A 27,890-nucleotide genomic window follows, 5' to 3' on the forward strand; every position below is an offset into this window, starting at 1 on the left:
TACATGTAACAAATATCAGATCATTTTAACAGCATTTATAATTACAAAATAGTTCAACTACAGAAAGGTGGGAAATGATTAAAAACCTTGAATATTTATTTATAAGTTAAATAAACAATTTATTATTGCATATCATCCATAGACATGCCATTTAAACAAAAGCAGTGACATTGTTTAAAATAAACCGTTACATTTTATAGCAATAATAAAAAATATTTTCATATTTAAACATTGTAAAAATATTATTTTTAATATATTGAAACATTAATCATAGGGATATGGAAATGTATTCCATAGTAGGACAGTTTTATCACTTATACAATTATCACTAATCAAAATATTAATCCCCAGTTTATAAACCGGTATGGTTCATACATTATTTTAAAGGGGACATTTCACAAGACTCTTTTAAGATGTTAAATAAATCTTTGGTGTCCCCAGAGTACATATGTAAAGTTTTAGCTCAAAATACCCACCAGATAATTTATTAAAATTGCCACTTCATAGGTGTGAGCAGAAATGTGCCGTTTTGGGGTGTTTCCATTCAAAATGCAAATGAGTTAATCTCAGCAGTGCCCTCGTTGGATATTAATGCATATTAAGAGGCGGTATTTTTATAAAAAGGTCCCCTTCTGACATCACAAGGGGAGACAAATTTTAATGTCCTATTTTTAACATGCTTGCAGAGAATAGTTTACCAAAACTAAGTTACTGGGTTGTTCTTTTTACATTTTCTAGGTTGACAGAAGCATTGGGGACCCAGTTATAGCACTTCAACATGAAAAAAGTAAGATTTTCAAGATATTTCCCCTTTAATACAACCGTGAAGCTCACAAGCTGTCAAATACTGCTTTGCTGGACAGTGTCATAAGCGAAACGCTATTGGTTATTAAAAACGGGGGGAGGGTCTTCTCGATAGTTCCGTACCGACTTCCTGTTTCAGTTAAAAAGACGTCACCACATCAGATAATGCTGTGCGTTTCAAGGCTCTTCAGTGGGCCTTTAACAGTGAATTACAGTTGTTTTGTATGAAAGTTAAAAAGCCCACAGTAGTTACTGACAATTACACAATGCGAAATAAATATTCTGTTTTTGTCTGGTAATAAAACAACACAACCCTTCATGTGGCAGCTCTCCTAGAGCGTACGTCAAAGCGTAACGTTTAATCCCGCCCAGAGTCATCCGATTGGTAAGTGAGCACTACCTGATTTGTCCACAAAGGCAGCGACTGGTCGGGCTAGCAAACCTGTCATCCGCCCCGTTTCCCTTTCTTTGGTACCTTGACAAAACAGTGCGCTGCCTACTGGCTATTCCTCACGCCAATCAAAATGACAGCTCACACACGCGTTTACTATTGGCTCATTCGCCTGTCAATCACACCTGTCTAGGTCAACCATTGCTAGTGTGTGACTGTGCGTCTGCGCCGAGAGAAGGAGGAGGGTCTTCCACTCAGTCTTTTTATTTATTTCTTTGTTAGCAGCGGAAAATAATAAGTACAGCGATATATTCTTCCAAAGGACCGCCAATGTTTCCCTTTCGAACAAGGCAGAACCCTGGACCACACTGCTGAAGGTATTAAAAAGCCCGATTTAAGGGGGCGAGGATGAAGCGGCGCAATGCGGACTGCAGCAAGCTCCGACGGCCCTTAAAACGGAACCGAATCACTGAGGGGATCTACGGCAGGTACGATTCAGAGCTTCCGATAGAACCGTTATGGTTCCCGAAACAAACAAAAGGCTCTGATGTCGTTTTCTTAGTCGTATGTGATCTCACAGAGAAGCTGTAAATCATCTGTTTGTGCTAAGCTACCGTCAACAAAGCTGGTTAGAGGCAGACAGTCGTTTGTGTAGAAATGAATAAGGTGTTGTAGGCCTCATCGCGATGATCGTACAGATGCGTTTTAAAAGAAAGAACCCGCGAAACCCGTAAGTGTCTTTGGGCTCGGGACCCAGCCGTTAACGTCAGTAACTGTCAATCATCAGCGTGAGTGAAGTGACAGGTCCGTTAGTAACCGACACGAAAGCAGTGATCCATCCTGATTCGACTTTAACTCAAGACACTGTAATGGAAATAAGCGCAATTTCGTTTGCAAATCGTGCATGTGAAAGTGCAACAGAAAGCGTGAAGTTTATTCAAATTATAAAGCTGGAAAGCGGTTTAATCAGCATAGACCCCGAAAAACTAAAGTTTGGTACATTTTCCCTCAGAAGTAGGACAAACCACTTTTTTTTCTCTTTTTGTGAATTTGAGGTGCATTTATACGTTAAAATAACCAGTATTGTAACATTTAACTTGTATTATTGACCTAGATCAACTTAAATGAAAAGTCAGCCTTAAACTTTTGAAGGGATTAGTGTGGGAAATGAGATAATAAACTGTATCACAAGCAAATATATACTTATTTGTGCTTTAATTGAATACCCATAAATATTATGTAGCACATACATTATTATTTTAAATAAATGTAATCCTTTATACAGGGTTCCCACTGGTCATGGAATTTTAAAAGGTCTTTTCCAGACATTGAAAGTCAGGGAATATTGGGGATGTTTGTTTGTTGCTTTAAATTTTAGTTTCCATTTAACAAAACTTGTGACGCAAGGGATACCTTTTCCAGGTCCTGCTGACTACAATTTACACAGCTGTTTACTGGCACTGTTTAATATAATTCACGCCTTTAAGATGTATAGTGTACACTACATTATCCAAGGCTCACGGCGTCCCGGACCTGGGTCATGGAAATTCAGGTTTTTAGTTCGTAAAAGTCACTGAAAAGTCAGGAAATTTGGCTTGGAGTGGGAAAACTGTTTATACTAAAATTATTAAGATAGTAAATATCACACAATGAATCTTAGTCTTCAATTTTGTGTAATAGTGTTTGTTATTAATGTTAAAGTCACACAATCTTTACTTCCTAATGTTATAGTTTCAGATGAATTGCATATTCATGTAAACAGAACTGAAAATAAACGTTTAACCAACAAATTTAGAAATGAAATAGATTAGCATGTTTGACACATGATGTTTTTTGTAAGAGTACTGCTCGTATTCTCACGTACAAATGTAATATTTAGGATACTTTTGGAGAATAAGCGTAATTTATGCTGTCAGTAATGCTACGTACACACAAAACGCAGGGCATCGTGCTACTCGCTCTAGATCACACGCAGGATTTAACTTCATGTCATGCGAATTTTTCGCTCAAGGTAAATATTTTCAACTTGGGCGAAGACACGTTTGAGATGAATAGCGCATGTTTTCACGGCAATTGCTGCACCCATATCGCGTCATTCGCATTCCCCACGCGAGGACGTCTGATCGCGTCTTTGCATTGACTTTGTGTGTAATCTACTCGTGCAAAGCGTTGAACTCGCATCTGGTGTGAACCCACAGTAAGAGATGTAGTGTGTTGGTCTCAGTGTTTATGTGTGTGTGAACTTTAAGCCAAAATCGCTGTTGTAAAGAGATTTAAAGGTGCTCTAAGCGAATTGAAGCATTTTAGACCATAAAAATTTTTTTGTTACATACCGGAAACATCTCCTCACTATCTGCTTGCTGCCTGTCCGCTGATCAAACTGTAAAAAAACGCGATCTCTGTAGACAGCCCAGGCTTCACAAACGGCAATATCAACAAATGGCCAAACCTAGCTTCACAAAACAAAACAAAGTATTCCAGCCAATAAACGACAAGAAGGATTTGGGGGTGGGGGTTGGGTGCGTTCATGAAAGCACGGAAGGGAGGGGGAGGGGGAGGAGTTAGCTACGCTCTGTCTGTTTGAAAACAGTTCAAACATCAACAGGAAGTGACGTCGCACATTATTCGCTTAGAGCGCCTTTAATGCTAGAGGTTTCATAGATTTATGTATTTACTGTTGAAATAACTCTCATTAAAGGGACAGTTTACCTTAAAATAAAATGTCTCTTATGTTATATTACAAACCTGTATAAATTTCTTTGTTCTGATGAACGCAAAGAAAGAATTTTTGAGGAATGTTCATAGCCAAACCGTTCGTGAGCCCCATTTACCTCCATTGTATTCTTTTTCCTCAAAATATCTTTCTTCGTGTTCATCGAAATAAAGAAATTTATAAAGGTTTGTAACAACATGAGATTAAGTAAATGGTGAGAGAAATTACATTTTTATGTGTGAACTATCCATTTAAATGGCTTCGAAATCCGTGTCAGTTCAAGTTGTTGTGTTTTTTTTTTTGTGATTTACTGTATGTATAGTGTTTTGGTCTGTTCAGCAGGTTTGATTTTGTGAGTTTACTTGTGACATCAGTGTGTTAGAGGTCACACAATGTCTTTTATAAAGCTCACTTGTTGAAGATGCAGGTAGATGGTAACTAACTACTTATGGTGCTTTGTATCATGTTGAATATATACAAATAAATATTAATGCTAACATACAGATAATCTGTAAAGTGCTTCTCACTATGTTTGACTACATTTCAAATGTTGACCCACTGTAAGATGTGAATCTGCATTCGTGTAAATTTGGGGTAATTTTTATCCTCAAACCATAAATCAGACTTAGTTGAGCTTTTTTAGCAATCTTTTAGGCCTGTGTTCATTTATTTTGTTTACTGGATTAAAGTTTTATGAGATACTAAAAATATGAGCTTAAAGTTGTTTCTGTAAATATCATACTGTGTGGTGGTTTATTTGAAGTCTACACTTTTTTTTATGCCTGAAGGATATACTATCCTACTCAGCTCTGAATATTTTGTTTTGCTTTGGAAAATTGCCACGTTACAAAATTAAAGTGGTTGTGAATTCTGTTTCATATTGACTTGAAAATGTACCATATGTATTAAAGGTCACATTCTTTCTGATCACATTTTTTAAACCATAGTTAGTGTGTAATGTTGCTATAATAGCATAAGTAATACCTGTAAAATGAAAAAGCTCAAAGTATGCCAGGTGATATATTTTTTCTTTAACAGAATCGCCTTTCAAAGCCTACAGCGAACGTCCAGTTTGAACTACAGCCCTCTACTTCCTGCTTTAATGAGGTCACTAGAACAGTTTTTTGACTAAACTCCGCCCACAGGAATACGTCAGTCGCCAGCTAAGCTAACGGCAAGCTAAGCTGCTATCGAATCAAAACACACTAAACACGTGAAACATAAACACATGTTATATTGCACACTGTAAACACAACCAAAGCTTCAAAAACAAAGAAAGAACGGGACCTTTAATATCAGATTATGGTCAAAGTGAAACTGGGACAAATGTTTCATGATAAATTTGTATACATAATGCACTGAAGTTTCATTTTAAAAAGATGATGTTCTTATTAGTGGGTGTTTTGTTGACAGAATGTCAAAGCTGAACTATTATGAAATGTCATGTTTATAAAGCCATTGTACAGAAATGAAAGCCAGGGAGCATTAGTGTGTCTTTATTTTTGATAGGAGACCAACAATTTTTGGATTTGTATTAATGTCATGTCCTTGTAGCATGTAAATCTTTCTTTTGGGTGAATTCAGTGTAACTCTGATTTAAGTTTTATCCGTTACAAATTACATTAGCTTGTGTCTGTTGTTGTGTGATTTGTGTACTCAGTGTTTTTCTCAGTGAGTATGACATAAGCCCAGATCTACCAGTCCAGTGACTTTGTTTTTTTGTGTTGACACACAATAAACATGTGTGTCATCAGAAAGCTATTAATAGTGTCTTCAGCACCTGTCGGATCTGCAGCACACCTGTGCTGGAAAAACGTCCAGAGCTTTTTAAATGGAAATTGGTTAATCATAATTGTGAGATTTACAATAACAACTTGTATATCCAATTTTTACTCATACACTTTACTCGTACACAGTTTCTAAGTACGGTTTCATAAACCAATTTAATTTGATTCATGATGCGTTGGAGAAAGATCAAGTTGATAAACACAACACTAGTTTCCAGTACCCTTTCAAATTGCGCTAATTGAAATTTTGCATTGAAAATACGGCCAATGGAAACACATCAGTTTAGCAAAACCCACATATCGCAAAAACGTTTTTCACGCTCGCATAAGTTGGTGTTTAAGGCAATTCGAAAAATGTGCATAAATGCTGACGTGCATAAGTCACATGATCATTCTTTAAAATTGCAAAATCATGTACTTGTATCCTCCCTGAAATACCTCAAACATTGCTGTGCCCAAATATATGGGAGTTTCCTTGCCATTAATACTTGGATTACACGCCTGGGTCTTCTTCAATTAATAATAATGAGTAGTGTGGTGGTTGTAATATATATTTTTAGAAAATATAGAAGCTAGGCTAGTGATTCATTTTCTTCCCATTTGTAATGCAATTGGACTTGATTCACTGTTGGAGCCCATTAAGATGTTAATAGTAGATGTATCTAACTGTTCAGTGCCTCAGGATACTGTCTTGCTTGTTTTCATACAGATCTAATGTAGAAATCTTGAACCAGTGATTGTGATCTAATCTCTTTTTCTCTCTCTATGTTTCTCAGTACGTTCCTGTACCTGAAGTTTCTGGTGGTCTGGGCGTTGGTGCTGCTGGCAGACTTTGTTTTGGAGTTTCGCTTCGAGTATCTCTGGCCCTTCTGGCTCTTCATACGCAGCGTTTACGACTCCTTTAGATATCAGGGCCTGGTGAGTGCATGCGAGAAATACTTTTAATGATCCACACAATAAATGATTAAAGAGAGAGGTCCAGATATGAAGATGTTGTCATCATTTACGCCCCCCTCATGTTGATCCAAATATTGTTTTAATATTTCTGAGCTTTTCTTTGATGTACAAATAAAGTGGATGATTTATACTGACAAGCTCTGATATTCATATGGTTGGGAATTTTAATTTAGTTGTGACTTGATTTAGCTCTTTTAATTCATTCTTATAAATTCTGCAGATATCGTTCATCTAGCATATTTATGCCGGAGAGGTTGCCCAAATAGAAATTGATTTTGCACTTCTCAGGACATAGTAGATAATGCCAATATTTTGTCCTTATTATGAACTGTGAAATGCAAAAATGGATCAGTCACATCACAGGACGATTCAGTACACATCCAACATTTAATCTAAAATAAAAAAGCACAATATAAATTTATGTTAAGTGTAATATCATCTCAAGAGTGATGTTTAACACTAATACGTGTCTCTTTTTGTTTCAGGCCTTCTCAGTGTTCTTTGTATGTGTGGCGTTCACATCAGATATTATATGTCTACTCTTCATCCCCGTGCAGTGGCTTTTCTTTGCAGCCAGCACATACGTTTGGGTGCAGTACGTGTGGCACACAGGTAAGAGTGGCACACCTGTTCACAACACCCTTTCATCCTGTCATTCAAGTTCCTATCATGGTTCCTACACAGAGACATAAATGTAATGTGTGATTATTTCTTCGAATAATTGTACAGCCCTGTGTTTTGTTTTTTTACTTTTTGGCACGAGCATCTTTATCTTTTGCTCCATCTTTGTGAAGATAGGGGAACAGTTTAAAAGTGTTCACAGTTGCCAGCTAATTTTGGACTGTAATTCTGCGCTTTGTCCATTTGCTGTTGTGAGCTTGCATTATATTTTCTCTTTGTAAAGCATTCAGACTGTGAGCTTGCAGCTGTACGTGTGGTTATTTCTGCTGCTGTGACAGTATAGCTTTGGATCTTGGTGTCAACAAAAGGATTTGCCTCAAATGACTCATTCACTGCTTTATTCAGAGCTGACACTTCATGTGAGAGTCGCATTTTACCACAAGCTCAAAAGAACAAAATATAAGTTGTTATACTGACTTGATGCAGTAATGGAGGGAACATGTTAGGGGAGAACAAAATACTAGTGATGCTCCGATGTATCGGCCGCCGATATTTATCGGCCGATTTTTGATGAATTTGAAACCATCGGCATATCGGCAATAGCACGAGAAAGGCCGATACCGATTGTTTATTAATTAACTGCATAAAGAAATCCATTATATGTAACCTTTGAAGGTTGTCATGCTGTCTTATTATATTTGTTTTAGCTTAATTTGTGCCTCTCTTATTATGTTGGTCAGTTGAATATTAATCAGATCCAATCCATGTTCAGTAAACATAATTTAATGCAGAAATAAACTAGCTAATAGACCAACTGTATAGTATTGTATAAAAGTGTTTAATATCGGCATCGGTATCGGCCAGAAGTTGTCTGTTTAAATCGGTATCGGCCCCAAAAAATCCTATCGGTGCATCCCTACAAAATACTGTGAGTAAGGTAGGTACATTATGTGTGCCAAAGAGTTAAAACAATTTCAGAACTATTACGATTATAATTACGACTTATTTGCAGGGTTGCATTGTTTCAAAGCAGCTTTACATCAGAAAAAATTAAAACAAAGAAAATCGAAAAATTATTAAAAATATGGAATAGAATACAAGATATTACTTTTATTGACCTCATAAATGATACTATAGAGCAGGGGTCTCCAACCTTTTTGTGTGCAAGGGTTACCACAATGTGGATAAAACCATCTGGAGGGCTACTTTTTTGATATAGTCTTTTCTTTTACTTGTTGATTTTTTTTTATTTTACTTGTTTATATATTTTATTATTGTTTTAAATGTTAACATGCATAAAAGAAGCCAAGCTAATATAAAAAAAATATGTAATAAATTAGGGCTGCAGCAACGAATCGATTAAATCAATATAAATTGATTACTGAAAGCTTGGCAACGAATTTCATAATCGATTCGTTGTGTCGCGCAACTCACTGGGATTTTTGAGTATTAAAAAAAGTTTGAGTTAAATTTGGAGCGAACACACTTGGCCCCCTTGCGCACTGTGTTCTCTGTTGTTTCCGGATATTTAATTCGAGTGCAAGTCCATCGCTGCCAGGGATTCCCCATGGTCTTAAAGCCCGTAATCTTTTCAGTTCTTCCAGAAAAACGCTGAGTTTTTTGTGATTGTTGCGGGCAAAAGTCCTTGATCTTGCGGCACGTTTTCTTAAAAAATCAGATGGAATATGCAGGATATTTATGCAATTTTATGCAGTGAAATTGCGGGAACTTACAAAAACTGCTGGAACTTGCAAAAAATGTTTGCAGCCTTTCAATGATGTTCACGTCACATAATCATGTCACTTCATAACATTTCCATGGCAACAGGGGACATGGCTGCACTTGTGTGAGGTAAATGCAACATTTTTCAACTTTCTGCCAAGATATATGTGATTTTTGCAACGAAAATGAGGGGATTGTGAAATCATGCAAGCCCCGCGTATTTTGCCCACACCCGCACAGAAATCGGAAATTGATGCTTTGAAAGTGTGGCATATTTGAAAAAATGTGTCCCCCGCATAAATATGCGGAGTTTGGCTAATTATGCGTTAAATCATGCGATCGCATAATCGCGTTTTTCTGGAGGGACTGTTTTGCATGGGCACTTTACTAAAACAGCGCTTTAAATCGGTTTACAAACTAAAAGACGTAAAATGGACTTATGGCCTATATTTAGAATGACAGCCATAGAATACAGTGCATGTTGCTTATTTTGTTTAAAAGCATTGTCAATGCCAGTCTACATGTCTTTATAACAAGGAACTCTCTCTCGCTCGCTCTCTCTCTCTCTCTCTCTCTCTCTCTCTCTCTCTCTCTCTCTCTCTCTCTCTCTCTCTCTCTCTCTCTCTCTCTCTCTCTCTCTCTCTCTCTCTCTCTCTCTCTGTCTCTCTCTCTCTCTCTGTACACACACACACACTCACTAATGTAAATAATGTACTAAATTATTCTAGGAGCTTATGATTGCTATGCAGCATGATCATGACACACCACAGCAGTTCCTGTACCGCATGATCGACTGCAAACAAAAAGTATTGTTTTCTTCTAGACTAATAAACATGTAGTTCAATTATCCTTTTCTCATTATCTCAGTATCAGTATTTTCTTTCTACCATAAACAAATAAAAATGTCACTGACCGTTTGCGGTGTAATTGTAACAATGAGCACTCAAACACACCAAATCAATTACTTATTACTTATAGTTTGCAATGCAGATCAAGATGCATTTACTAAACAAGAAAAATGGCATGAGAAATTTTGTCTTGTTTTCTGAAAAAAAAACAACACCTCAAAATTAAGACTTTGTCAGTGACACATGTATCATTCGTATTTTGCACCGGCGCACAGCGGGTTTTTCCCTCCACAGACGCAGGTCGGCAAACTAGGGAATGAACTTGCGCTCCCTGGGCGGTTCAGCGCAAAAAGGGAGGCGTGTTCCGGCGCAAACCATCCCTGATGCTATTTTGCAGTTTCAAAAAACAATTGCGCCACTGACCAGAAAAAAATAGTCTTAAGTCAGTGGCGCGTTGCGCGTTGTTCATTATGCTATTTTAAGGGCTCATGCTTGACCATAATGCACAACGCGCACACACTTTGCATCTAATCTACACAGATGCAACAGTTATTTTTGCAAATCATAAATTGTTACAATAAAAAATATTAACACATGAGATAAGGGAAATCATTGTGGTGAGCATTGTGGTGATAGTTTTTATTTATTGTGTGGTGGCGTTAAAAAATTCTCATGCAAATAACGATTAAAATATTTTCATAAGTTTGTTGTGTGGCTGTATTACGTTTATTTTATGTAAATAATAATTTAAATGTTTTCATAAGAAACCTTAATGTATGTGAACTGGATTTGTAAGTGTATTTTGGGGTTTGACTGCTTGCGTTTCTTGGGTCCGATCTCAAAGCCCCCAAACCGCCTTCAACACTTTCAGCGGTGAGGGTGGACCTAGCGATGTCCTCTGCTGGCGTCAGGTTCTGTATAGAGGCAGATCCACCTCCCGTTACACGGCGTGCCCGATTTATGCTGGCAAGCTTGGGATTCATTAATTAATCATTGTAGCGCTTGGCGGAACGTCCTGGGGATGCCAGCTGATGAGACAATTGTGGCTATTTCCTCTCACGCCTGTTTAACCTATGCTGATTTGGGCGGGTTTCTCCCATCCCCATACAAAACAACTTCTCTGTCTTTGACTGCTCTTACAAGAACGTCGGTCTCCTCGGCTGTGAACCGCTCCTGGCGTGCGCCTGGTAAATCCGTCATAATAATAGCAACCCGCCATGGAACTTGCGCCCTTGCGTTTAAAGGGAATGTTGGATAGCGTTCTGATTTGTTTATTTGACGTTACACCCAAACCAATAATGAACCTACTTCAGACCAACCCCTTATTGATTTGCGCCTGGCGCAAGAGTTATTTCTCCCACCGGGAAAATAGCAACATCGCCCAAGATCCACCCACAAAGTCACTTGCGTTTTGCGCTTCACACTTGCGTTTCAGATCGTAAAAATAGGGCCCTATATCTCATTAAGATTATTTTGACCCCATTGGCAGATAATTTTGCTTCTTATTTGTATTTTTCTTTCTTTCTTTTTTATTATTTTTTGTTCTGGCAGCCCAGCGGCACTTTTTTTAAAGTCTAGATATTTGGCAAATGTAAAGCATACATGTGTATGTTTTTTGTGTTAGTCAATTTTTATTTTGTTTTATTTTATTATTATTACTTTAAAAGCTCAGGGATGTTCAAAGATCAACATGTTTGTGCACTTTCTGAAGATTTCAGTTTTGTTTTTAAATAAAGGGTTGGAAATTAATGCTTTTTATCCGATTCATCGAAAAATAATCGACTGCTGAATCGATTATTAAAATAATTGTTAGTTGCAGCCCTATGATAAATGAATATTAAAATCGAGGCTATTTATAGAATGTGCATTGGCTGGCAACTCACAGATTCCATGCGAGCAACTTGATGCCCGCGTTCACCATGTTGGAGACCACTGCTAGAGAGACTATATAGGACATTTATGGTGCTTTTCCATTTGATAGTATAGCCTGGTACGGTTCAGTACTGCTCACTTTTTGGGGGTTTTACACTTTGTTCACTACCAAGAACCTGGTACCTTTTTAGCATCACCTCGGTTCCAGGCAAGTCGTAATGATACCAAAACATGAAGTGTAACACTGCAGATCACTGATTGGTCAGAGAATCGTCGCTACCATCGTCATTGCTAAATGCAAGATTATCCCCATGTGCCGGCTGCCGGGTCATTAGTGCTTTGTTGTAAAAGTTGACAAACTCCCTTTTAGATGTGAAAAACATCCACATGACGAGAATCAAGAACACCATTCCATTGATATGTGTTAATAATCCCACCTATAATCCCACCCACTCTGAAGCGGCACTAAACTGCAATGGAAATGCAAACCGAGCCAAAGTGAGTGTAATACCGTACCGGTGAAAAAGTGCCAATGGTCAAAGACAAAATATGTATGATTTTGGTAATGAAATATTCGAAAAACACTTGCACTGTGTTATATATTTCATGCAGTGTACTTGCATGATCCCAAAGTTTTCAAGAATTTGTAAATTTTAAATAATGTCTCGTCCCTTGTAATAAAAAAAATAAAAATTGCTATTATTGATGTTATATCTGCGCTATCCTTGGCTTTCACTTGTGAATTTCATACATCTCTAGATGCTGAGAATGACATCTCCCATCATTTCACTCATTAAGCTTTGCCTTCGATAGTTCGCCTCTAGCGGTGAAAACATACATATTGTGCCTTTTAATATACACTAGTCAACATTCGAAGTGGATCAAAAAAGTTTATCAAAGGTGTCCTAAGACAAGAACGCATGTTGTCCAATATTTTAAGACAACTTTTATGAAAGGTTTTGATCCACTTCAAATGTTGACTAGTATAGATAGATGACAAGTATTAATTTAAAGGGATAGTCTGTCATAATTTACTCTCCCTCATGTTGGTACAAATCGGTATTCATTTCTTTGCTCTGCTGAACACAAAGGAAGATGTTTTGAGAAATGTTTGTAACCGTTATTGACCACCATTGACATTCATAGTTTGCCCTACTATAGAAGTCAATGGTGCTTCTGTTTCCTGCTTGATTACAAATATCTTCCTTTTGTGTTTAGCAGAACAAAGACTTGAAGGTAAGTAAATAATGGCAGACTTTTAATTTTTTTGTAAACTATCCCTTTAAATGGACATGCATTTTTAGCTTACATGGATGCAATAAAAGCATAAACTGTACCCAAGCATTATATACTTACAAAAATTATGTTTCCTGCTCATTTATTAATCTTAAACAAAAAAGCAGTACAACAAACACTTATATGATGTAAAATACTCAATATATTATTTGAAATGTACAGTATGTACAGTACAGCAGGCTCATTATTACTGCAACTCACTGCTGTACTGATTTTGATGCCATCTTTAATTTCCTTTCTCCTCTCTGATCTCTCTACAGAAAGAGGGGTCTGCCTCCCCACTGTGTCACTATGGATACTTTTTGTTTATATTGAGGCAGCTATCAGATTTAAAGATTTGAAACACTTCCACGTGGACCTCTGCCGTCCTTTTGCAGCGCACTGGTATGTGTTTCCAATCGCTCTTTACATACAGAAATAATGATGTTGATTCATAAATAATAAATGCATTCCTGCTCAATCTGTTCAGTTTATTAAAATAAGTTATGTAACGTATTAAAAGCATCGGATAGGTGTGTCACTATTGAGATACGTGACAGGGATTGAAGTGTGTTAGTCATGTTGTTATTGCTGTGACTAATAAATCTGCTTCACTGCCGCTCATCTGACATCTGAGTTTGCATCTGTAAATCCTGCATTCACAATCACAACACAATCACAATATTTACATGAAATCTTTTAGAGAATTTCCAAAGCAAATTACAAATGAAAGATCATTCAACATTTTGTCAGAATACACTAAGCATCTTGTTAAAGGGTACCCCTACGTTTAAAATTTAACAATGGGATTGGCTATATGAATGTTAAAGTGAAATCGTACAAATGTCATGGTTTTAATAAACTTGAAAAAAGTATACATTAGAAATGCGAATGTTGTGACATTTTCTAACACGTCTTGGCTGTCATTCACTGACACAAACAATGCAAATCATCTTTCTTGTGTTGTGTGCAGTATTGGATATCCTGTGGTGACGCTGGGCTTCGGTTTTAAGAGTTATGTCAGTTATAAAATGCGTCTGCGGAAACAGAAGGAAGTGCAGAAAGAGAACGAGTTCTACATGCAGCTGTTGCAGCAGGCGCTACCTCCAGAGCAACAGCTCATACAGAGACAAGAGAGAGAGGCTGAGGAAGGTAAGGCGGGATGAAGGGATGAGTTGATGCAACATTGCATACTGTGTCCTGTTTCTAGAGCTGCAACAACTAATCGATAAAATCGTTGAAAATTGATTATGACATTCGTTGTCAATGAATTTCATTATCGATTAGTTGGTCTGTAACGTCACATGCTCCCGCACCACAACACACGTATCAGCTGCTGTTTCTTCATAAAGTGTGAGCTGCCTGCTCAAAGTCAGTCATGTTTTATTCATAGCTCTGAGGTACTGAACACAATGTTTTACGTTTTTTCTGACTTCTGGCTCGAACACACAGTGTACAGTGATCTCTGCGTAGTTTTATTTTGCAAGCGTGTGAAAGTTGTGTGATCTTATTTCCTAATTTGTGCTGAAATATCAGAGAAAGCTCAAACATGTACATGTAAAAAAACACTGTGCAGGGGACTCTGACATAATATTAGTTTGCATCCATATAAACTCGCTCGCGTTTAAAATGACAGCAAAGAGACTCACCCACAGTCTCCACAGACCATCACCTCAAAGTATTCAAGATGGAAGCGGTCAAAGGTGGACAAAAGAGACTTAAATTTAAATACCAGGTGTAAATGTGATGTGTCTCTCGTCCACTTGTGATTTTAGTGTAAACAGCCCCAAAATAGGACGACCAGGTTGGTTAAAAGCACAGAAGCAAAAACAAAAACGAAAACAAACGCTGGTTTATAAAGGTTTAATTTCCTTAATTAATAAATAAATAAGTTATTCTGTTTTTGTCTAATTGATGTTGGGTTTTCATAAAAATAGTAATGAAACACAAAGCATCTGTTTTAAAGTAAGGGGGAAATCCAGTTTTTTTTCACTGTAACAACGCATGTATATCACCACTTTCATATCATAATGGTTTATTTATTTTGTTAAAGGGATAGTTCGGCCAAAAATGATATTAAACCCATGATTTACTCACCCCTAAGCTGTCCGAGTTGCATATGTCCATCGTTTTTCAGACAAACACATTTTCGGATATTTTAGAAAATGTTTTAGATCTTTCAGTTGATTAAATGTAATGTTACGGGGTCCACCCATAGTCCACGACCTTCAAGTCCAAAAAAAGTGCGTCCATCCTTCACAAAATAAATCCAAACGGCTCCAGGATGATAAACAAAGGTCTTCTGAGGGTAATCCGCACGGTGTTGTTGTAAAAATATCCGTATTTAAAACTTTATTAACGTAAATAACTACCTTCCGGTAGCGCCGCCATCTTAGACTCCTCTGTATTCAGAAGAGAGTATTAGCGTAGTTTACGCACTTTTCTTAGTGACGTATGACAAATTCGTAGGGCGGGGGCACAGAGCAGCAGCAGAGTAGCCTCCGTAGGCTGCGTAACCTCTCATCCTGAATGCGGACGCGACTAAGACTATTTATTTACGTTAATAAAGTTTTAAATATGGATATTTCTACAACAACACTGCGCGGATTACCCTCAGAAGACCTTTGTTTATCATCCTGGAGCCGTTTGGATTTAATTTGTGAAGGATGGACGCACTTTTTTGGACTTGAAGGTCGTGGACCCCGTAACATTACATTTAATCAACTGAAAGATCTAAAACATTTTCTAAAATATCCGAAAATGTGTTTGTCTGAAAAACGATGGATTATGCAACTCGGACAGCTTGGGGGTGAGTAAATCATGGGTTTATTTTCATTTTTGGCAGAACTATCCCTTTAATAACAAATAGTCTTAATATTCATCAAGGTCTAAAGTTGAAGTTTATTATGTTATTAAGTTTATTAGCTGATGTTTACTATTTAAAAGCTGCACAAACTTTTTTATTTAAGGCTTATAATATCTAAATCAAAAATTTTATATTGGTAAAACTGTAGTTGTGTGTGGCTTTTGCACTTTTTAAAATACAATTCTACACATGAATACTCTAATTTAGTGCCTGATTTATATTTTACCCAATAAGTTGAAAAAATAATCACCTGATTAATCGATTATGAAAATAATCGTTAGTTGCAGCCATAGCTGTTTCTTAAAGCTGTTTCCTAAAAAAATAAAGACAATTCTGTCTGTGCCCTCATTTCAGTCATTACAAAAAAGACAAAAACAAAGACTTGGATATTCTAGGGCTGTCAAAAGATTAATCGCAATTAATTGCATACAAAATAAAAGTTAGTTTTTGCATAATATATGTGTGTGCACTGTATGCAATTATCTTGTTTATATAAATACATTACACATGCATGTATATACTTAAGAAACATTTATATGTATATATATTTATTTAGATTTTGATATATTTCATAATTTTCTTAAATGTATACTTGTATGTGTGTATTTAAATATACATAATAATTACACACAATAAACACACAAATATATAACACCAACACAAACTGTTATTTTGTATGCGATTAATCGCGATTAATCTTTTGACAGCCCTAGAATATTCTTATACACATCATCAGTGGTGCTGTCACTAATGTTCACCAGGTCTAAAAGGGCACATATTATGTAAAATCCACTTATACTTCCCCATTAAACCAAAGTGGTCTCATAAGGGGGCGTGTACACCAAGGCGTTTATGCCAGTGGCCCACGTATGTTTTCAGTTGTTTCCAATGGAGGCGTCGTGCTTTGCAGCAGCTTACTTTTTTTTGCGCTGAGCGCACATAGTTCAAAAATGTAACGCTCAGCTCGTCAATATCACTTCTCACTCAGTCGTCCAATCACAGTGGAGAGGGGGCGGGAAAAATATCAGAACCAACCAGCACATCATTCATCAACTGATGAACGAAGCAAAGTATCATTGCAACTAAAGTACTTAGCTGGAAAAAACGTGGGTAAGGCCCACAGCCGGCATTCGTTTGCTGTTTTCAGACGCGTTTAAATGCTTTGGTGTACACGCTCCTTTAAGGGGGTCTCACACCGGGTGAGAAGCGTCGCATAGCGTCACGTCTAGGATAACTCGGATGTATCGTACATATGGCGGACGTGCACAATAAATAGCCCGAGTTTAGTCAGATAGTGTCAACTTAAAACTGCTAAATATACGTTAGCAGCCAATGTTAATAATTAACGATTTTGGACAAATATGATGCGCTAATGCGGCTAAAGATACTATTGCAGGGCTAAACATAAAGGACTGCCCGGTGGCCCGTGGGCAAGCGTGAGAGACGTTTGGGCCGGTAACAATTATTGTCACTTGCCCGATCGGGCCAGTGCTTCACCCTCAGACATTTACTGCAATAATTTGCACAATTTGCTTTCAGTTTACAGGTAAAACAAAACAGTTAAAGGTATAGCGGAAGATTTTCGTTTTCCGGGTGGATCACCACTGTTATTGGACATCCCAGATGTCAATCATTCTGATTATATGTTGACGTATAACCGTCGCACATGCTCGTCTCTACGTTCGCTTTCTGCACATGCGCACGTTCACGTGTATGTGTGTTGTGTTACGGTTTCAACCATTCATTGAAGGTCGCGTTCTCACTGTGTTTTTTTAAAAAGCCTGAGGTTCGCAAAAGAAAAAGTGTCTACGAATTGTATGACAAGAAGGGAAAGGACTATAAATAAAGAAACTAGACCAGGATGTTTATGGGAGACTATTTCACACGCTGGCGTGAGCTAAAAGGACAGGTTGGGCTTCCCACGCGAAGTTTCTACTGGAAAGGTACATTTTGTCATGCTATTTGGAGAAATCCATTTAAAATCACTGCTGGTAAAAGTTGATGTAAGCTATGATTTGCGATGCTAGCCCTGGCACAAGTCACGAACCGCACAGACACGGTAAACATGCCGACAGAAACTTGTAAACAGAGCGAAGAGAAGAACTGAGCTCCTGCATGCTCTCTCTCTGTCTCGTGCACGCGTTTAACAGGCGTTCCCTCTCAGGAGCATTTTTTTAAAAATATCGAGGGGCGGTTCTTTTAAATAATTCGGGAAAATCTTCCGCTATACCTTTAAGAGCCTTTTTATGTTGGAACATGTCTGTTGTATATGTATGCAATTATATTTGACTTTTGAATTTTTATTTTTAAATGTGTGACAGACACTGAATTTTTTTTATTGACGCCAAGTAAAAATTTTGGCAGGGTAAGTGAAAAATATAAAAAATTATTTGCGTTGAGCCCTATTGTCTCAGACTGTTTACAGGAATCAGATCTATTTTTAACCAAAAGCGCTCACTCTCTGTTGATAAGCTTGTTTGCATGTAAAGGTACACGCATAAAAACAGCGCTGTTTTAACCGCTCCCACATAGGGGCATTTTGAACATTCTCTAATAAATGATCTGAAACATCACAGACACATCTATGCACACCTGAGACTTGTATTACATCTTGTAAAATTGGCATAGTATGTGTCTTTAAAAAAAAACCTGAATGTTTTTACGTCACTTTGTTGCAAGTTGCTGTAAGCATAAGTTTAATGAAATATTATTGGTTAAAATGTCTCTCTCTTTCTCGAGCAGCACCAACTAAAGGACTAAACGATGTAGACTCTACAGCTGTGGCACAGAACGGCTCCGCATGCGGAAAAAAACCCTCATCCAACACTTTACCAGAACTGGAATACAGAGAGAAAGAACGAGGCAAGAACGAGTCAAAAAAACAACACAACAACCACAATCAGAACCATCACAGCAGCACCAGCAGCAGCATCTTACCATCGGTGGACAGTAAAGCTCAGGAGATTGAGTACATGGAGAACCACGTGAACAGTAAGAGACTGAGCAGCTCAGATCTGCTGGGCAGCACTGAGAACCTGCTGAAGGATGAACACTCTTCATCTTCCTCATCTTCCTCGTCCTCCAATTCCAACAAAAATTACAAAAACGCTAGCGGAGGCGGCGGGAGCTCATCGCCCCGAGGGCACGGAACGGCAAACGGAAGCGTGCCGTCCAACTCCGGGCCCTCGTCGTCCAGTAAGGGGGATAAGAAACAGAAGTTTGGAGGAGGAAAGAATTCAGCATCCAACAGAGACCCTGTGGAGAACTGCATTCCCAACAATCAGCTGAGCAAACCTGAGGCGCTTGTCAGGTAAGTGATGCCCATCAAAACGTGGAAACTGTTTGACGGCATGTACTACTTTGCATTCACATCATACTTGAATGGGTTAATTAGATCAGTTTTTAATTCTAATATAATTATGTTATAATAACCTTTTCCCTTTCGGACAGAATTTGGTCCCATTATTCCATTCTCAAAGCATCTGCAGCTTATGTATTTATGTAATTAAATTACATCCTTTAGTGCTTTATTAATCACAATATTGATTTTAATTTTATTAATTGTGTACATAAAAAAACAAATTGTGACCTAGACAGCATTTTTAGGCAACATACAGCATTTCAGATCCCAAACATGCTATCTAGCTAGGCATTTCACCTTATTCTTAGGCACGACTCTTTTCATCGATCGCTTTAATCCGAGTGACTCATGTGTTTGTTTATCAGGCTTGAGCAGGATGTTAAGAAGCTGAAAGCAGACCTGCAGGCAAGCAGACAGACCGAACAGGATCTGCGCAGTCAGCTGGGCTCCCTGGGCAGCTCCGAACGCAGCATACGATCTGAGCTCGGACAGCTGCGACAGGAGAACGAGCTGCTTCAGAACAAGTGAGATATTCATCTTTTTTTAATAACAAAGGCTGGGAATGTACCTGCGTTAATGCAAACTCTGTGTGTTTGTGCGCGCAGGCTTCATAACGCCGTGCAGGCGAAGCAGAAGGATAAGCAGACGGTGGGGCAGTTAGAAAAGCGCTTGAAGGCCGAACAGGAGGCTCGCGTGGCAGCAGAGAAACTTTTAGCGGAGGAAAAGAAACGCAAGAAACTTGAGGAAGCCACGGCAGCCCGTGCGGTCGCCCTCGCTGCCGCAACCAGGTGCTTTATGGATGCTAACCATCCTTGTTTCAATACGTTATGAATTAATAATTATATTTATTATATTATATTATATTATAAATATATTTTCTTATTCTTTTGCTGTTTTTTTATGTTAATGCATCAAACTAATTTGTGTGTCAGAGGTGAATGCACAGAGTCTCTGAGGAGGAGGATTTCGGAGCTGGAGACGGAGTGTAAGAAGCTCACGCTGGACATTAAGGTGAAAGAGGATCAAATCAGAGAGCTGGAGCTTAAAGTCCAAGTGAGGAAACTTTCCTGTGTTTAGAATCCACATTAACTTAATCATCTCCAACATACAGTGCATTAACTGTCTCCTGCTCGCTCTTTCTGTCACATCTCTCCAGGAACTGCATAAATATAAGGAAAATGAAAAGGATACAGAGGTTTTGATGTCGGCACTTTCAGCGATGCAGGATAAAACACAGCACCTGGAAAATAGCCTCAGCGCTGAGACCCGGATCAAGCTGGACCTGTTCTCTGCACTCGGAGATGCCAAGAGACAGCTGGAGATTGCACAAGGTTTGACATTCAATGTACACACACTTTAAAGGGATAGTTCAGCCAAAAATGAAAATGATCCCTTGATTTACTCACCCTCAAGCCATCCTCGATGTGCATGATTATTTTTTTAGACAAACGCAATCGGGATATATTAGAAAATGTACTGGCTGTTCTGAGATTTATAATGATAGTAAATGGTGCTTTGAATTTAAAGCTCAAAAAAGTGCATCCTTTCTTCATGGAAGTAATCCACATGGCCCAGAGGGTTAATAAAGGCCTTCTGAAGGCAATCAATTTTTAAGAAAAATGTAGGGGAGAGTGGGGCACAACCTAACGCTTTTTGGTTTTGGCTCAATCGTTCAAAAAATATTTGCGTTTAATTAATTTTATTTTTACACAAGTAGTCTAGTAGCCAACTAGGTGAACCCGGAAATGTTGAGAACACCAAAGTTTTATTGCAGAAATGTGAAGTATGGGTCCCCAGCATACAGAAACTGCCGGATGCTAATTTGCATATGTTGAGCAATTTGCATAATTTGCATAATTAGCAATATTAGCTTAATCGTCCATTTTGACCACATATTTTGCACTAAATGGCCAATTTCTACAATATGTGAGTGGTTTTAGAGGTTTTAGATGATGCTGATTTCATTTCTGGCATTTTCAGATTTTAAAGAGCTAATTTTATTACAAATTTTGATTTATTTATTCAAATTTTTATTACTTTCAGTCATAATTTTAGGTTATTTTATGGTAAATACTAGCCTGGTTAGCCAGACCTACATCAAGATGTAAGGTCTGGCAACTCTTCACACAAACGGCTCAATGCAAGGGGCGGGATATAAGGTTGTCCCTCAAAATGCCTCTGCACGCAATAGGATAGCGCTATGACCAATCAGAGCAACGAAGAAGGTGACGAAGTTACCGTAACCAGTCGGCAAAACTCCAAACACATCTTTCTTGCTTAAAAAGGACTTCAGTAGGGTTATTTGCTCTTCTCTCAAAGAAAAACAGAAGTCTAAGTCCTCCAGAGTCGCGGCCAAAGCCGCTTCAAAAGATAGCTGTTCGCCAGCAGCAGCAGCCATTCTTTGTTTTCAAGTAGGAACCGTTGCAGCTCTGTCGTCATCATGTTAAGCCCGCCCCACAGACGCTACACACGATGTGATTGGCCTGACCAAATTTTGGTTTTTGGAGCTGTTAAGTGTATTGTGAGTGCCTAGACTAAACCCTGGCAGCAAATATATTTTGCAGCCGCTAGGGTGCGTCTAGATTTCTAGGCTAGGTAAATACAATAATCTAACATTTCAGAATCATGAGTGCACTTATAAATGTTGATTCATTGTTTACAGGGTATAGTGAGGCTGAATCCCCTCCTGACACTTTTGAAGATTCAAAATAGCTTTTTGGATAAACAATGAATCTTTGTTAGGCTGAATGTTATGCATTTCTGGATGAAAAAGCAATGCGGGTATTTGACATAACTTGGATCCTGGAACTGTATGATACATAGTAATCGGGTAAACTGAAACTTCGCCAGACGCAAGAGTTAAAACTGAGTCTGGGCAACCCGGGTCAGCTCGCCAAACGCAAGGCTAACCAAGAGGGCTTCACCTCTGCACCAAGGCAAACATGTAAATATGCCATACAAGACAGGCCCCGCAAGTCACTAGGGCCATTCCAGAATGGCAGATGTGCTTTCCAGGTTGGTCCGCAAGTCGCAAAATCAAATGAGGACCCAGTTAAAACTCCGCCAAACGGAAGAGTTAAAACTGAGTCTGGGCAACCCGGGTCAGCCTGCCAGACGGAAGGCTAACCAAGAGGGCCTTACCTCCGCACCACACAAAGCACACACTGGCTAACACCTTCAGGCAAACTGCTATGCCTCACAATTAATAAAAAGGCAGCCTCATCATCTTCACTATTCTCTTCTGTTCTGTCATCATCTTCTCCAGACCCTTCATCTCTTTCTTTGTGTTCTTGGTGTTGTGTAAGTATGCAGTATATACCATCATTGCCTTTGCAGGAACAATAACTGGTACAGCCCAGACCTGCAGCTACACAGCTGGACTTTGCTGATGTACAAGGTTTCAACACAGCTTTGAAACCACAGCTGACAACATCTAACAAAGCAGGAGGAGCAACTGGACTTGAATCCTGTGTGGGCATAAGCAGTTCCTCTCCTTCCTTTAGACCCATCTTCTTGTCCCATCCAAACAAGGTGATATCCACAACCGGTGGATCAGGCTGGTCAGCTGATTTTCATAGTAGCACCTGTAGGTGGGCACGTCTTCCATGAAGGCGCATATTACGTTCTGTAGGAGGTAGTGCTTTCACTGCTGGGGGCCTTTTGCGCTTTCGGTAAATTTCATACGGGCTCCATCCAAGGTTACAGAGTTCCTCTGATTGTAAAGATATTTTAAAGTCGCTATTTTTGCCACTGCATGGTGCAAACAGACACTTCTTTCCTGACATTTCGACTTGATCAAAACGTTTCTCTTTGTTTTGAAAGTACTTAAAGGACAAGTTCGGTATTTTACACTTAAAGCCCTGTTTACAGATTGTTTATGATGAAATAGTGAAATAGCATCTTTTGCAGCGATTTTTGTGTGAGCATGTCAGTGAACACCCCTGACCACTCACTGAGTTTCACGTCTTTGTAAACGAAAGTTTAATGCATTTTAGAAAGGATTGTTCCAGTGCACCATTAAACCCATTGTAGAGGTGTGAGGTGAAACACAAACACCCAAAAATTCTCAGGGCAGCCGCATATGTCGAAATTTCAGCCAAAACCGTTCTATTTCATCATAAACAATCTGAAAACAGGGCTTTAAGTGTAAAATACCGAACTTGTCCTTTAAACCTAGATCCGAATGGTTAAATTAATACTACACGACAACTTGAGAAAGCAGCAAGAACACTGAATATCAAATGTTTTTAATCCATTCCTGATCAAATCACAAGAAGTCTGAATTTAAAAAAAGAAGAATACAAATTTTTTTTATAATGGTAACTAATTTTTGAACACCAGATTCACTCACAAAATGGATCTGAATAGAAATTTACAATGTACTGAACAAAACTGTCATTATAACTCATTATAACCTTTTATCTTAATGTGAAAACATAAATATGATATAAGAATATAAAAAAATCTGCAAGGATAATTTCGACTTTAAAAATAGACTATGCTCCTTTGCTTCACAACATACTTATTGTATATAACAGCTCACTGCAACAGCTTATTTGCATAAAAACATGACCAGACCTTAAGAAATGTAAACATATTGAGGTTATCAACATTCACATCAAAGAGCATGAGTTCTTGTGATTCTGAAATGTGAGAATATAGTGTTTACCATAAAAATAACCTAAAATTTTGTTCGGAATTAATAAAAAAGTGTCTAAATTAATCCAAATCTGTTATAGAATTACCATTTTGAAGTCTGAAAGTGGCAGAAATGAAATCAGAATCCTCTAAAACCTCTAAAACCACTTACATATTGTAGAAATTGGCCATACAGTGCAAAATATGTGACCAAAATGGACAATTAAGCTAATATTGCTAATTATGCTAATTATGCAAATTGCTCAACATATGCAAATTAGCATCCGGCAGTTTCTGTATGTTGGGGACCTATACTTCCCATTCATGCAATAAAACTTTGGTGTACTCAACATTTCCGGGTTCACAATGGGGCTCTATGGGCTGGCTACTAGACTAAAGCAACACAACAGTTCTCTGCTAAAAATGACCATTTAAAGTTTGTTTCTATTACTTACCATTCTTGGACAATTACACCAAACGTGACAGAAGTGCAAACGTTACAACTTACCCCATAGGTGTGGTTCATTGTAACAGGCAGGGGGTTAGTTAGTTGTAACACTAGATAAAAATTAAGTTTGCAGGCAAATATTTCAATACTTTTTTGTCTGTATACTTGAAGTGGATATTGTTTATATATCTGTCTATAATAGACAGGTATCCACACTGTATTCATTCATCCAGCCCTTTTCTGACAATAGTTCAATTATAAATGGATACAAATGTCTAAATAAGTGAGAAAAAGCAGCACAATTATGACAACAAATTTTTTATATATGACCCAGTCTGTAATAATCATTAGGGGTGTGACGTTAAAACAGGTGTGATTAGTTAAAACTTTTAAAATAACATGATTTCAGTTTCTTATTCATTTATTTAGTCATTGAGGATTTTTTAAAAAGTGTATAAATATCGTCTCGTCTCGTGAATTGAGTGTCTCGTCACACCACTAATAATCATACTACAGTTTTAAAATCAAATTCTGAGATAATGAAAATCAAAGTCTGATTTTAGCCATTCATTTCATTATGATTTCAATCTTTGACGTGACCTTATTCAATTAATATTAAAGATATGAATAAAAATACATTTTAGACACGATTTTTGATAAGACAGGCACATTTATTTTGTTGACAGCCAGCAATCATTCGTGTGTAGCCTATTTAAAACAACAGCAAGAATTATGCTAACTTTAGCAGTTTTCATATCTTAAGTGCTGAGGGGTTAGTTGTAACACAGCGTTACATTTAACCCCGCTAGGTCAAAATATTTTCAAGCCCACCAAAAAGTTGCTAAGAGCTGCAGACATATTTCAAAACAATGCTATGTTTTAGTCAACAAGACACTGATTAATATGACATAGCATTGGATTTGGTATCTTACACATCCAACTTAGAAACCGAAAGAAACATATGATGAAAAAATTTACTTACATGCTACCAAAACACTCGTTTATAAATAACTCTCTGGAAAAACATTATACATTTCCATACATTTGCGGGAGATCGTCTTTTGGCAGCGTGAAAAAAATACTGGAAAACCAAAACACTCAACCTTGTGCAACAATGTAAACAGTCCGTGTTACATTTTCTTTCAAATTTAAAAATAAATTTTCCTTAAAAGAAGACCTATCCAAGTCTCACTCTTAACTAGTATTTTGTCAAATAAAAAATAAACTAAATGCTTTTCTCTGTGTTTGTTCTATTCAGGTCAGATCCTACAGAAAGACCAGGAGATAAAAGATCTAAAGCAGAAGATAGCAGAGGTGATGGCAGTCATGCCCAGCGTGGTATATTCAGCAGACACGGGCAGCATGACCCCAGTTACGCCCCATTACTCCTCCAAGTTCATGGACACCAGTCCATCAGGACTGGACCCGAACGCATCCGTTTACCAGCCCCTGAAAAAATGAATGCTTGTTTCCCACCACAACAGACCTCCACTCATTCTTTCATACACACACACACAAACAGACAGACACACACGCACACATACACGCACAGTGTTCTCTGGTTGTTTTTTTCCTCCATAGGCCCAGATTCAGTTCATCTTTGGCATGTCTGTGGCTCAGATTGTTTTTTTCGTCTTCTAATACTACAGCTTCTTTCCTGGGCAGAAGGATGTTGTATTGTGTGACTGTATTTGTTGTAGTAAAAAACAAAAGACAAAAAAGAAAAAGGAGGCTTTTAAGGGACATCACACGTCGAGTAGGAAACTGCTGTTTCTTTTCTCTTGTAAATGTTTAGAAACCTTACAGAAGTTGGTGAGTATCTTCCCTCAGTCAAGTTCAGAGATCACTTCACCTCCATGTTGGTTTTATATTTTTTGCTTTTTTGGATGGGAGGGGGAGAAGAAAGATGGACCCTTAGTGTAAGATCCGTTGTCCCAGGTGCTCTAACCCATACAAGAGGTCAGCCGAAAGATATTTTTACTTAAGAATGTCACAATTTAAGATGCTAAGAATGTACTATTTAACTAATAGAAAAAAATAATAATTGGCATAATGCAACGAAATTGTTTAATCTGACAATTCAGTCTTTAATGAATGGTGATGAATTGGTGTTGGTTTCTGATCAAGCCAAGCTGTGATGTAACAAACCACATGCAAACGACCCCTTACTAGTCATTTTTTTTTTTTATCACTATTGAAAGATAATCAGTGCCTTCATACGGGACCTCATTGGTGCACCTCAAAGATCTCTTCCCCTTTGCCATCAACTAGCCAACCTTTTCACCGAGCATCGGTTTGACGGCTCTGCTTCTGTTTGATCCTTTTACAAGCCTTGTGAATTCGGTCATTTGTTTACATTTATTTATTTATCCAGCATTGCACTATTGCGTTGTTGACTTCAAGCTCGTAAGGGAATATGTTAAGTATGAAAACGCACGACACTCTCTTCCCCCTTATTTTCTTATTGTGTTGGCCATCTTGCAGTATCAGATGTGTAGTCCAGTGCCAATGTAGTAAGGCTGTAATTTAGTTGAATGAGGAAAGTGTTTCAGACCCATCTGGTTACTGGCTGGTCCAATGATCGAAGCTAGAGGAACGTATTATTATTATTATTATTATTGCTATATCGTTTTTGTCTCGTTGGCAGAGGAATACTCGGTTGTTCCACTTGATGGCGCCAGTGCAAAAAGTATTGCCACTTCACACTCTTAACTCAAAAGTGTTTTCATAGGAATATTACGGTCACTGTGGAAATGAACAGAGAGCTTGAAGTATTACTGAGCTAATGTCAAGCAAACCCACTGATTTGTGTTTAAAGCTAACAAGATTTCCGAGCTCAACCCAGTTCCTTATAACGATCACGGCGCCACAAATCTTAACCGGTCAGCTTAAGGTTCTGGTCCGGATGGTTTGGGTGGGGTTATTGTGTTAGTATTGATTTTTGATGGGCGGGAGGGGGGTTGGGGTAGACAGAGTCAGTCCTATGTGGTATTGTAGTTCTCCAAGATGGTTGTTGTTTTCGGTGTCTGTGTTTTTCAAACTATGATGTGATGGAGGACTTAAAAAGTTTGCGATGTTCAAGTGGTTTAAATGAAAGAGGGAAAAAAAGAAAGTTATTCTGTTTATTTGCCCACTGTCATTTCTCTCTTTTCTGTCTGTTTGTCAGCCAGAATTTTGGCTGCGTTCTCGGTCTCTGTGAGGTTTCAAGTAATAAAAGTTTTTTTCTGGCATTGCTTTTCTGTGTTCTGCTCATTTATTGTTGTGAGGACTGATAACTTTGACAAAACTGAACTGGAAACAGACTAAAGTGTGGTATAACCATGAGGGCGCACGATGCAAAGTTCGTCACAACATGTCTTTAGCCCGTCATGTGTGTGGTTCGTAATTTCAAAATGTGTTCGGTGCATCAAGTGATCCTATGTGCATCACGTGTCTTGTCAAAATAAGTGCCTGCTGCAGAAAGGGTTTCTGATAAAAGAGACGCTCACATAATGTCAGAGTTTACTGTTAAGGGAGTGTCTTGCGAGTATTTTGTGAACGTGAGCGTCTCTTTTATCATTAACGGTTTTGACGCATGTGCAGAAGGC

At 38.1% G+C, this 27,890-nt stretch overlaps 1 protein-coding gene across 1 annotated transcript; it reads left to right on the plus strand.

Annotated features, from left to right (window-relative positions):
- Positions 1 to 1,390: 1,390 nt before the first annotated feature.
- On the plus strand, positions 1,391 to 27,533 carry maco1b (macoilin 1b). Its single transcript, XM_065296143.2, has 11 exons — positions 1,391 to 1,683; positions 6,472 to 6,613; positions 7,138 to 7,264; positions 13,272 to 13,395; positions 13,964 to 14,142; positions 18,599 to 19,166; positions 19,583 to 19,741; positions 19,823 to 20,005; positions 20,150 to 20,270; positions 20,374 to 20,548; positions 25,562 to 27,533. The coding sequence occupies exons 1-11, from the start codon at positions 1,604 to 1,606 to the stop codon at positions 25,762 to 25,764; spliced, it is 2,061 nt and encodes a 686-aa protein (XP_065152215.1). The 5' UTR covers positions 1,391 to 1,603; the 3' UTR covers positions 25,765 to 27,533.
- Positions 27,534 to 27,890: the final 357 nt, after the last annotated feature.

This window comes from Paramisgurnus dabryanus, chromosome 20, assembly GCF_030506205.2.
Source record: "Paramisgurnus dabryanus chromosome 20, PD_genome_1.1, whole genome shotgun sequence".
Classification (NCBI taxonomy): Eukaryota; Metazoa; Chordata; class Actinopteri; order Cypriniformes; family Cobitidae; genus Paramisgurnus; species Paramisgurnus dabryanus.

Bases quoted from the DNA above. Each gene is read 5' to 3' on its own strand.
- maco1b (XM_065296143.2), top strand. From the start codon at position 1,604: ATGAAGCGGCGCAATGCGGACTGCAGCAAGCTCCGACGGCCCTTAAAA. The intron at 7,265-13,271 runs GTAAGAGTGGCA...ATCTCTCTACAG, and splicing joins GCAGTACGTGTGGCACACAG to AAAGAGGGGTCTGCCTCCCC. The intron at 20,271-20,373 runs GTGAGGAAACTT...ACATCTCTCCAG, and splicing joins AGCTGGAGCTTAAAGTCCAA to GAACTGCATAAATATAAGGA.